The 12,962-nt window shown below is 37.5% G+C and overlaps 1 protein-coding gene across 3 annotated transcripts in view; it reads right to left on the reverse strand.

Moving 5' to 3' along the window:
- LOC139973484 (lethal(3)malignant brain tumor-like protein 4) overlaps positions 1-12,962 on the reverse strand; it is an 82,442-nt gene that overhangs the window by 39,876 nt on the left and 29,604 nt on the right. For 2 of the 3 annotated variants that reach the window (XM_071980208.1, XM_071980207.1), the window contains one exon: positions 11,160-11,198. In XM_071980208.1, coding sequence (XP_071836309.1) covers positions 11,160-11,192 — 33 coding nt within the window. In that variant the 5' untranslated portion in view covers positions 11,193-11,198. Of the gene's footprint in view, positions 1-6,828; positions 6,929-11,159; positions 11,199-12,962 lie in introns of those variants that run through there. The other variant, XM_071980211.1, reaches the window with a different exon arrangement.

Consider the following 12,962-nt stretch of genomic DNA (forward strand, 5'->3'; position numbering starts at 1 on the left):
TTGTGCTGATTTTTGGTCTTTTCTATCCGTATTTTAACTACTGTAGGTTCTCAATCGAACTTCAGAAAAAGGGGCCTGAAGTTGTGACGTCACGCAAAATCCGGCATACAATACTGTTGGATTCCACTGAGACGACATGACATCTAAAATAGCCAAATGGTCACAAATTAGCCAGTCTACTTGTTTATAAAAGTGGTTATTGAGCGAGTTCGTTAAGGAAAATATTCTTTAACCTATGGGAAGAATATTATTGAGGAAGCTTCAAGTTGACTAAATTAGGACCAAATTGAATAAAACTTTATGCCAGCACTGCGACTTGTTATTTGGCTATCATACTGTTTCTTTAAAGATATGCTGAATTGGCCCAAAATATGCTAGATATTCAAATATGGTTACCTTTGGCCAAAATTCTTGAACTGTTTTGATTACAACCTTTAGAGGAAATTGTCCTCACTTAGACAATCAGTCATCTTGTGTGTTCCTTAAAAATGTCTGAGAACAATTTGGAGAGTAAAGACCTCCAGGAAAATACTTTTGAAAACTTCTAGCTTTTATAGCATGCTATAATTTGGGACCTATACTGACTACCTTTAGGGTCCTCCTCAGATTATCCCCACATTTTATTATGTTACATGGCATTTTTGGGGGGAAAATGATAAAAAGATCCTTCCAATAGGTTTTCTTCTGGCAAATCATTGTCAGTCTTGGATTAGACAATTAATCCCACTTGCTCAGGATTAGAAGCAATGAGGGTGTCCAGTTCTTGCCTGCTTAGCACTTTCTTGGCAGTACAGATGGCCATTAAACATACGACAGCCTATAAAGGAATACTGCAGTGGCTATAGCATGGTGATATTAACTGGGTCAAGAAACATATTCCACACTGTTACTCGAAATCCCATCTCAATATCTTGATTGTACCTCTATGGATCAAGGCCATTGCATGTAAACTATTGACCTTACTCCAGGAAGTAGATTAATTAAGTAACTGGCCTATGATGTCATCATGGTAGATGCTTTCTTTATACTACCTTATGATAATATAACAGTTGGTTTTCTCTTTCAAATATGTGATACATATGGCCTGTTTGTTTGTTTAGTTGTTAATGTTCTCTTAATTAAGAATGCAATATGTTTGTTCGAATATTGTTTTCCTTGGCGGATGAAAGATTTTTTACATTACAAAGAAAAACAAAAAGATACTTTTAGTTCAACTGTCATGAAGACATCACTTAGTAGCTCTGCCAGATGCATTCATATAATTTCACAAAGTGTCACAAGTTTGTATCTTCAAGATACAAAATGCTAAAAGGTGATTCTGATCCAGAACTCCAGGGCCCATGATCAAGTAGAGAACCTAGGGGAAATACCTGATAAAGAACGATGTATTATCCTTTTGTAATATACGTTCGAAAAAAATTAAATTAAGTAGAGGGGGGGGGGGGGCAGTGACATAGTCCTTGCCAGGGGTAGGCCTGGCTCTCATCACTCCAGGCCGCTGCATGACTTAGCAAGATGATTATTGGTGAAAATATCCTTGATCAATTCTTCTTCCAAAATAACTGTCAAATGTTACATTTTCTATTCAAAATGTAATATTTTACAAGACATGGAGTGAAAGGAATTTCTTGAGGATATTTCCCTATGATCAGAGTTAAAAGCAAACTTCAGAACCCAAAATGGTTACAGACTATATCTATTGCCAGTCTAAATATTATAATGGTAACAATAGTCAGTGTCATTGAATATATATGACAGCAGAAATACATAGTGACAAAGTGAAGCACAATGAAGCTTTACGTTAGATCTTTGCAGACTGTCTTGCTCAGTTCACGTCATCGTGACAACCTGTGAACACAAAGACTCTCACAAAATAGTGAGTACCATACACAGAGAAAGTCCAAAACTGTGTTGAAAGTTTTGAAACTTCATGGCCATTTTATCAGACCTAGCTGGTGCTATGTCACTATGTAATTTGAATATAAAGGGACAAAGCAACGACAGAATCAGGGCTGCAGGAACCGTACACCAGATGAACCTTCTTGTCTGACTCAAACTCAAACTTCTGGTCTTCTGTTTCCCTCAGTAGCAGGAATCTGGGAAGAGAGACTTGCCAAGAGGGAGGAGGGGGACAAATCGAGGACAAACTAAAATGATATTTTATGTGACCCCCAAGGACCACTATTCAAACCAATTTGCATACAAATGTAAGCAGAGGGTTAGCCATTCTTAAATGGCAAATGTGGAGGGGGGAGGTAAGAACTTTTGGGTGAAACAATAACTCCCCCCCCCCCTTCTCCCCAACACCCGCTTAGACCATGGGTTGCTGATGAATGAACTGATGCAAAGAACATTAATCACTACAACGTAATCTAATAAATAGTAGTAAATACATTCATCAACACTACACATAACACATTAACTTCTTACATTTGGTATACATATATGCTTTGGAGTTTACATCACCGGAGCAAACTTGATGCTGAAGGCTGCAAAACCAAGTTTGGGTTCACAATACTGCACCAATGTTTAAGTAGTTTAAGCAATGACTCAGAATAGTGAAACATTAACTACAGTCAACTACAAAAACCTTGATAAGACTAATACAACTAGAGGTTACAAACACATACAATGATATGACTCATACAGCTAGAGACAAAACACACAAACATTGAAGTGACTCATACAAACCTTGATATGACTTGTACGAGTCAACACACACAAACCTTAATATGACTCATACAATTAAGTCAACACACAAACATTGAAGTGACTCATACAACTGGACTTAACATATATACAAACCTTGATATGACTTGAACGAGTCAACACACACAAACCTTTTTATGTACGTCTCAAACAACTAGAGTCGACACACACAACCTTGATAAGACTCATAAAACTAGAGGTTACAAACTCATACATTGATACAACTCATACAACTGAGTCAACATGCACAAACCTTGATACAACTGAGTCACATGCACAAACCTTGATACGTCTCATACAACTAGAATCAAAACACATTAACCTTGATATGACTCATACAACTGAGTCACATATATACAATCATTGATACAACTCATACAACTGAGTCAACACACAAACCTTGATATGTCTCATACAACTAGAGTCAACATGTACAGACAGGCGTGTAGCCAGGAATTTGCCAAGGGAGGGGCGAAACTGTAGATTCGGCATTGCAAACTATCTAAGCGTAGCGCCACCATGGTTGGCGCGAAGCGTACAAGAAAATTTTGGCTGAAAATGCCTCCCAGATCGCTGGAAATGGCACTTCCCAGGCCTTGTAAGTTGCATCTTAGCATTTTCTCTTTTGAAAATACTAGCAATATCATAAAACATAAAAAATAAATATAAAAAATATGCTCAAGGGGGGGGGCGGCTGCCCCCTTTGCCCCCCCTTGGCTACGCGCCTGTGTACAGACCTTGAAATGACTCACACCAAATGACTGCCATCGACTTGAGTCAATGTGATTTAATTTGTGATTTGACTCTCAGAAGTGACTTGACTAGTGGCTCAAGGTTCCTTTCATTCAAATTTTTCGGAGTCATGAAATGCACTTGATGCAAACAGTAACAAAAAACTATGATCCATAGGGAATGCAAACTGTTGTGTAATGTTTTTCATTGGACACACTGTCTGATGATGGCCATCCACTTGAGCCCTCTTTTCAGTTAGTGTCAGTTTGGAATTGAGTATTTCAACATGGAAATTTGGTATTCTTACCACTCATTTATGTGTGCTAAGAAAACCAGTGAAAGTGTAAGCAAACCAGGAAGCTATTCAGGCTTAGTGCAGCATCCTTGCCATATTACATATGAAGCTGCTAAAAGAGGTAAGAGGGTTTCAGGTATGACCAAGAGGAACTTCAGTTTTCTGAAAATAGTTAGGCTTTATAAGCAGTTGGTAAGGCCTCATCTGGAGTATGCTGTGCAGGCTTGGAACCCATATTAAGGATAAGGAAGTACTTGAAAAGGTCCAGAGGATGGCTTCTAGGATGATTAGTTCCTTACAGAGTGTTCCTTATTATAGGCGATTACAACTGTTGAATCTCACCACACTGGAGCTTAGGAGGTTACGTGGGGACTTGATCCAGGTTTTCAAGATTGTGTATGGTTTCGACAATTATCCTTTACCGACTTTTTCATGTTTGCTAACAGTAGTTGTACTAGAGGTCATTGTCTTAACCTCCAAAAGTCGCAAAGTAGGATTAATATTCGGCATAAGTTTTTTCTAATAGGGTTGTGAATGAGTGGAATGATTTGCCTGAGAAAGTTGTACTTGCAAGTAGTGTGAATGGGTTTAAGAATGCTTTGGACAAGCACTGTAATCGGGTCTGAGTGTTTGTGTCTTCTGTTTTTTTCCCCCTCTCCTATAGGGTCCTTGATGGGGACTTGAGTGTCCCTCCTGATCCTTTTTTTCTACTAAACTAAACTAAACATATATGAGTATTAAATGTTATGCACACAAGGTTTGACTGCAAACCTCCATGATCTCACTTGAGATAACAATAGTGGTCACTTAGGTGAATCTACATCAGAACTTTACACACCTTTACTTTCTTTGTAACTGGTTGGTGGATCTACATACCACATATGAAATTCATCCAAACTTTACTTTTGAAGTTATGTTTATAAATATTTCAGACTGGGACCTCTGATGACCTTTCACCTCTATGACAAACAATAGGGTTCCTGTACTCACTGACTTGGATGCACATATTTAAGTATGGAGTTCAACCAATGGTTGCTTTTGAAATTTTTGCTTTGCAAGATTTTTACTTTTGACCTATAATGACCTTTGACCTCTATGACAAGCAATAGGGTTCCTGTACTCACTAGTCTGGATCCACATATCAAGTATGGACTTCATCAAGTGCTTTCCTTGACTTTCACCTCTGATGACCTCCAATGACATTTAATTTCAACAGGAACAATTAGTTTTTTTAGGTGGATCTACAAATCGAGTCTGGAGAACATCCTTGATGTACTTTGTGAGTTATAGTCTTTCAGAAGAAACTTAACCATCGTACAAACACATGCACACACAAACACGCCATCACCATAGAGTAGACTCTTTTTGCCTTCCAAGAGGAATTAAAAAATATATATAAAACATTTAATTACTTTGAGTTCTTCTTATGTGCTGATGACATCATCAAAAACTTGTTCAAGTCTCTTCCATTAATCTCATGTGAAAGAGAATATATCATGGAGACAAGCTTGAGACAGTCCTTCCTGTATAAGACAGTTTATCTTGTTTCTTTGACTTAAAATAGCTGTATAAAATATATCAATTAACGTAAGTTGCAACATTGTCATGCTGGTTACAACTGTATAGCAATAATATAATATAGTACGGAAGGTACTTCCTGAGTATAACACACACATATATAGAAAACAACACACATCAAGGCTGCCTAAGTGCAAACACACGCAATTTGTACTCCAACAGATCAAGAGGCGCGCATTGTTGTTGTTTTTTGACGAGGACTATAGTAAACTGTACGAGTGCCAATTCTCAAACGAACTCATCCAAAAAGAAGTAATGAAAATGAGAGAGGGAGGAAGAGAGGGGGTGGAGGTTTTTGATACGTTCCTTGTGGGATGACCCTACACACTTGCCATGCGAGTCGTATAATCGCTTAATGAATTCCAATGAATTTCATCGTTAATTTCAACCCCTTGACTTAGTGTGTTGTTCTTGTACTGGCAACAACGTCTACCTATCAAGTTGTTCTCGTACGTTTCGGTATAGAGTACTATTCGTCACTTGTGATCCCCACTATAGTAGTAGGTACATATAAACCGGCGTGCATATATTGCATGTTCGAAGTACAGTGCGCAGTGCTGTATCTCAAAACACACATGCAATCTCAGCAATTTGACCCTAACCATAGATTTTATCTATTTTCGGAATACGGGGAATTCCATTGACACGCACTTTGAAGAACTTTTCAGTTTTCTTGATACGTTTTTTCTTTTCCTTGGGGGTGGGGGGGGGTGGTGGGGTTTTGGTAAAATTAAATTAGAATTTACGTCGTACATAGAAATTCATTTCCCCTATAAGACAGTGGTAGGAATCACCGTCTGTCCTATTACCTGCAGTGCGTACAGTCACTAACACAGGATGGCTATTTCCGCTGTGCGGAGATCTGGTAAAATTGAGCTAAATAGAACTCGGCATAACATACTAGATCAAAGAGGCCTGATACGGTGTACTCAACTTGAATCACTGAAAAGTTGCAATTCGTACTATAACCATGATCCCAAAGCATGAAATGGTTCAGCCCTTAGTATACGTGCGTGGGCACCGGTTTGATTTCGAATCATTGGACTTGACATTCTTACGGATACCACGTTCCCGGCATCAGATATAATATGTGCGTCTTTCGATGAGAATGACTGCACATGAGAAATTAACAGAACTTCTCCATGAGTCAAACTAAAATTTAGCCACGTGATTGCAAAGAGAGCGTGAATGATAAACTATAGTCACTATGATACTTACGGTGCAAAGGTTATTTTCTATTTTGTATTCATTAAGCCTACCTTGTGAATGACAAACTGGTGTGATATACGTTCATTTAAATCTCTTTGCAACACATCTGTAGAACGTAGTTGAATTCTCCGACCAATCTTCGCTAGCACTGAATACAAGTTTACGTACGCAATACACTCAAAACATCGTTAAATTTTGGCGAACAACAATTCTAAAGAAATGAACCGGTGTTCCTTTTCAAACAAAAATCTTTATTTGTATATAGCAAAAATATTAAAATTTACAAAGTGCGATTTTTTACAAACCTTCGATTATTCTTTTTACGACGAGCTTCCCTCGAAAAAAAAAGAAGCACAGTTTAGTTTATACACAGTGATATTGATACGGAAATATTAACGTGTTCGAAAAAGCAAAGCAATCCAAGCAACTCACTGCAGGTCAACATATTAACCAATCAAAGTGTCGGAAGTTGGCGGGACTATGAATATTTAGCAATATATAATTATTCATTAGAGTTTAACTTCATCAGGGAGGGAGTGATCTTATCAGAACAGCGGCAAGCTCGTGTAAAATCGCATATCAATGTAACAGTGCTGGCCTCAAACTATATATATAGATAATAACTCAGCGTTACTCTAGCTCCTTCGTACAAATTGTACACAATAAATAAAAGACCATCTTTAGCGTCACGTATCCGTTAACAAGACTAGCTTTGCCGTCTATCTGGTTTCGTGAATTCATACAAAATAAAGTATTGCTGAAGACGTTAAATAACAACGTAATATTGATCGAAAACGTACTTAACTGGGTCTAATGAAAACTGAAATACATGTTAGGAAAAAAATGTGCACAACTTAAAAAAACAGCTAACAACCCTTTATGTTTATTTTGTGAAAAATGTGACCGTAGGACCCGCAGGAGAAAAAAACCCATCAAGTACATAATAAGTATTTCAGAAAATGAAAATTTGTTGGAAGCAAAATTGTGAAAAACTGTAGTACTGATATATCATAAGTGCATGGAGTCTTATTTTAGCAGGCACATTGCCTGAAATGTAACAGATATATATACCTATATTGACTATTGTTATAGATAGGTCCAGACTGGTTAAGCTCAATGCTATATACCTGGAAAATAATACCACATACATTAATTCTTGAAAAACTCTATGCCAAAGTTAAATTGAACTCTACTGAAAAATCTGACTTAATTCCAGTTTCTATGGTTGGCTCCTCGGATATTGCAGATCGAGGAACACAGTTATACCTGTTTGCAACGGAGACTGCATTTCCAGTTGAATTCATACATTAGCTACTTTCTAGTTCTTTATCAAAATCTATGATAATATAGTTTGATACCAAATAAAAATTAAAGCTTATCATTCACAAATAAAATCACATACTAATCCTCAGACTGTCTAAACCACCACAGATTATAATATCATGTAGCTAGCTATAGTGCTCAACCGAATGGATGAGTATCCCTAAGCGACATCTTTAAAAGTTAAATGGCTACAAATTCCTAAATTTGATGTTCAAACACTTATGAACTATGTTTCGCTAATGTTCTTAAAAGAGGTTGGGTTAACCAATGGACTAGTCTACTGGAAGTTACACTGCAAATGGACCCAATGAGGGGGGGGGGGGATTGGAGGAGCCAAAGAAAACTGAGTATCCCAAAGCGACATTTAAAAGTAAATGGCTATACAAATTACCTAAATTTGATGTTCAAACAATTATGAACTATGCTTCGCTAATGTTCTTAAAAGAGGTTTGGTTAACCAATGAACTAGTCTACTGGGAGTTATACTGCAAATGGACCCAACGAGGGGGGGGAGGTGGAGGATCCAAAGAAAACTGAGTATCCCAAAGCGACATTTAAAAGAAAATTGGTACAAATTACCTAAATTTGATGTTCAAATTAACACTTATGAACTATGCTTCACTAATGTGCTAATGTTCTTAAAAGAGGTTTGGTTACTCAATGGACTAGTCCACTGGGAGTTATACTGCAAGTGGACCCAATGTGGGTGGGGGGGGGGGGTGGAGGAGCCAAAGAAAACTGAGTATCCCAAAGCGACATTTAAAAGTAAACGGCTACAAATTACCTAAATTTTGATGTACAAACACTTACGAACTATGCTTAGCTAATGTTCTTAAAAGAGGTTTGGTTAACCAATGGACTAGTCTACTAGGAGTTACACTGTAAATGGACCCAACGAGGGTGGGGGGGGGGGTTGGAGGAGCCAAAGAAAACTGGTGGGAGGGGGAAGGGTTGCAACTGGGGCAGAGTGTGCAGCATGGAGAGGGAAGAGGAGGAGGGTGTTGAACTATGATGGAAGTAGAGAATAGATGGGTCAAATTGACATAATAATTTGCACAAGAAGCAACATAAGTCAGGTTATGCCAGTAACTATAATTGACTTGCAAAGTATAGAAATTCAACTCCCTCATTGAACATCACCCCCCCCCCCCCTCCCCCTCCCCTTGTGAATAAGCAGGCTAAGAGAGCTTTACTGTATTAGTTGCTTGTAATCTCTGAATCTAATGAAGACTTGGATATACAGTGATATTATTAATGATATAGACTACATATTTCTGTGCATTCAACATTTGGATGTATATACATATATGTATATAGACTCCACTGGTATGTTACATATACATACAGGATGTATGTCATGCTTGGTCTCAGATCACTATAGCCTAAGTAACTCTAGCACCTGTCATAGTAAATGGTATCCATATTATGAATGTGACATTGTATAAACTTGTGGCAGCAGTAACCTATAGAGTTTAGATAGAGTAAGGTAAGCTCAATAGGGGAAAGGGGTTGTATGAGAATGGATTAGTGCTTTGGGAGAAGAGGTATCTTTAAACTATACTGTGCCATGAAACTATTTATATAATGATATGTAACTATACATGACTATGTGAAGCAATGTCAATTTACTCAGCTACCACTAAATTCAATAGGCCCTTAGGTATGTATATATATATATCACAGTATGATTCCTGAAAATTTGGCAAGTTCCATACGATAACTGAAATATTGCGTTGTTGCAGGGGATCAGTTCATTCCATAATTCTTATCATATAGGCTACTTTGCATAATTGATAAGCATATAGTGTGAATAATGCTGAATGCAAACATGGAACAAGAGATATTACACTTCAGTAATAACAACACACAGATCAGCCCACAAAGACCTAATCAGTACATACATATCATGATCACTTCATGCATGTAAAAAGTTTTCTATGGATCGTATATACTGAACAACAAAATTCCATTTTGATTCACTCTAGGTATGTAACTTAAGTATGGTGGCTTTAATTCTTGTTAGATGCCGACACAATGTTCATTGCCGATTAGCCTTAAAATTAATTAGTGTTACATAATTAAGGGCACATGTTTGACAATCTTGATATTTAATTGATGACGATTACTCAATTAACATCAAAGTACTAGTATGAGAAAATGCTTTCTTTGATTAGTTTCAACTTGGTGTCTCCATCATGCATGCAAGATATAACCCCCCCTACCCATTTCCCCCTAGTATATATGAGTGTTCTTGATTCGGGATGAGAAAGTAGTTCAATATGCATTCACTGTACCATATTAATCATGTTCACAATACAGTAAATGGAAAAGAATTTATACGACCTTTAACCATACAATACGAACCTTGAAAATATATATGTGATTCATTTTCATTATGGAGGAATAAACATTTAGCCTTTCTATTCACTGAGACATTCAAGTACAGAAAGTTATTAGACCTATATCATAGTTCCATCTATATAGGCCTATAGGAAGGTACATACATAAGGCTAATATATAGCACTATATATATATAGATATATATTGTGTACTTTACATTCAATATGAAAGGTTTAGTGTGCATGAAACAGTCCCACAGAGCTCTACACACATATATACTTAGAAAATTATTTCAATGAAGTCTGAAATAGATTGCATATATATAGTCACTGATTTGCTCTGTATATGTACATGTGCAAATATTTAAGGATGGTTCATTGGTTTGTGGGTGTGGGGGAGGGTGAGGGAGAGGGGGGGGGTTAGCAGGGTGTTTACGGATCCCAAGCACATATAACCTGAATCTACTTGCACTGGTGACTATAATAATTGATCTGTACACATGTGAAGACTGCAAATGTAGTATGGAATGGGGGATGAGAGAAGGGGAAGTGTGGGAAAGGAGAAGACCTAAGGTGGTAAGAAAGGTTGCGGGATCACAGAATAGGTGAATGGAACGGCATGGATGATGCGAGGAAGGGGTGATAAAAACCTGAATTATGGGACTGCGAGATATAAGTGCTATGCAGGGCATTGTATTTGCCACTCAGTGTATACAATTAATTACTTGAGGCAAGCACAATAAAGTTACACATATTAGACACAGTTTATAGGGCACAGATAATTTGAATTCGAAAATGCACATGCAAACTGACATGACCTTCTATCAGTTCACACAGTGGTAGCTAGCTAGCTAGCTGCCAGTGAGCAAAATGAGTGAGCCGATAATTGTTCGAGATTTGGATCGAAGGGGAACATGAATGATGATGCAGAGAGAGTTAATGAAATTAATTAAGCTTTGGCCAATTATACGTACCTGCTGCTGGACAGGCTGATGATGACATTCCATATGTAGCTAGGTAAAGCATAAACTTCAATATACCATATATGCATCATTGTCATAAGGGAAAACAAGAAGAGGTAAATGATATATATATGTTCAATTGGAGTTTGCATATATATATGTACACATGTTACTTTTAGTTGAAGACATTATTATGATGTATTATCATCACAGGTGATATAGCTAGCCAAGAAGCAAAGCTGGGGGGGGGGGGGGGAGCAGACTATCTAGGATTTTATAAAGGAGTGAGCATATGGGTGTTTAAAAATATCTAAATGAAATAGTATTGTCATAGCCTGTACTGAAATGTTTCCTATTAGCTTCACAATTATATATACAAATATATACATACACAAAACTTGAAATCATTCCTTCATATGTAAAGATATGCTTTGGCTTCATATTTGTGACAGCTTTAATGTTTTTCACTTGGATGAGAACTGCAGACTATAGTGCTATATATAGTCCTACTACTCTAAACCATGTGTAGTGAGTGATGTTTATGCATTTCCTGACCTATGTTGGGGAATTGTATGCATCGAAGGAATGCATGCTGCCCTCCAACTTTCAAATTGCAGAGTGACAATATGGGGGTGGGAGGCATCATTTGTTTGCCAAATATTCTGAAAGAGTTGCTTCATTGTCAACCCTAACACAGATGTTTGGTTTCTACAAAAAAAAAAAAAAAAAATGAGGTCAAAAGAAAATACCCATCACAAACAAATATCACAGAGCATGTATGGTATCAAAGGGATATTGGTGGAAATAAATATTGTAATTCGTTGCAAGATCATTGTTGTATAATTGTGAAACAGATACATACACATATTAACCATGGTATATATTGTTTTCTGCGGTGGAGTGGGGGGGGGGGTAGGTGGGGACCAACTAGGTTTGACATTGGAGGATGGGGTGAGATCATTGTTCTTGCAGTGACGTTAAACTGTAGCAGCTCCTTGCTCATGTGAAAATCGTTCCTGTGAAGATTATTGGGGGGGGGGGAGGGGAGGCACAGTCCAATGCCCCTGGTGTAGAGGTTCATGAGGGGGTGGGGAAGGGGACAGAGGATCTAGCATCATTCTTTCAGAGCTATTCTTATCTTATTCGTGTCAGCAGCCTAGGTTTTGGTCATAAAGCTATCTCAGAGTTTCACAAGCGTACAATTTGACTACCCTACTAGGTATTTTGGTAAGCTTTCAATATTTATTTACATGATATGAAACGGTAACATTTTTACACTGCAATTGACATTATGCTGCTCACATGTTAAGACAGTGATTATTACTAGCCCATATATATGCAGAGCTGCTTTGTAATGGCATGATCAGGATTTAATTTGCAAGTTGATATTCTTCCTTTGATGGAGCTCAAAGTCAAACCCAAGTTAACCTTGAGTGTCCAAACAGTAAATATACATGTACTGTCACCAGTAACACAGCATACCAACAAATAGAGACCAAACAAAGAGTATGTGTCTGCATGATTGCATGCTGGGATAGAATATGTTCATTTAGCTTTGACAAAAGTCTGCAGAGTATTTACCTGATAAATGTGACAAATCCAGAATGCTTTCTGTAGTGTATTAACATAGTTCTAATTTGCATAATATGTACACATCACCATTGCTTTTATGTTACTTTGACTGTGCATATAATACATCGATGCACATGTTAACTCCAAGCAGACGTACCAGACGTGTATGTGATCTCTCTTTAGTTGTGTTATTTTAGTAAAGGTCTGGTGAAGACACAACACTTTCTTCAAATGATATAACTG

Source organism: Apostichopus japonicus, chromosome 9, assembly GCF_037975245.1.
Source record: "Apostichopus japonicus isolate 1M-3 chromosome 9, ASM3797524v1, whole genome shotgun sequence".
NCBI lineage: Eukaryota > Metazoa > Echinodermata > Holothuroidea > Aspidochirotida > Stichopodidae > Apostichopus > Apostichopus japonicus.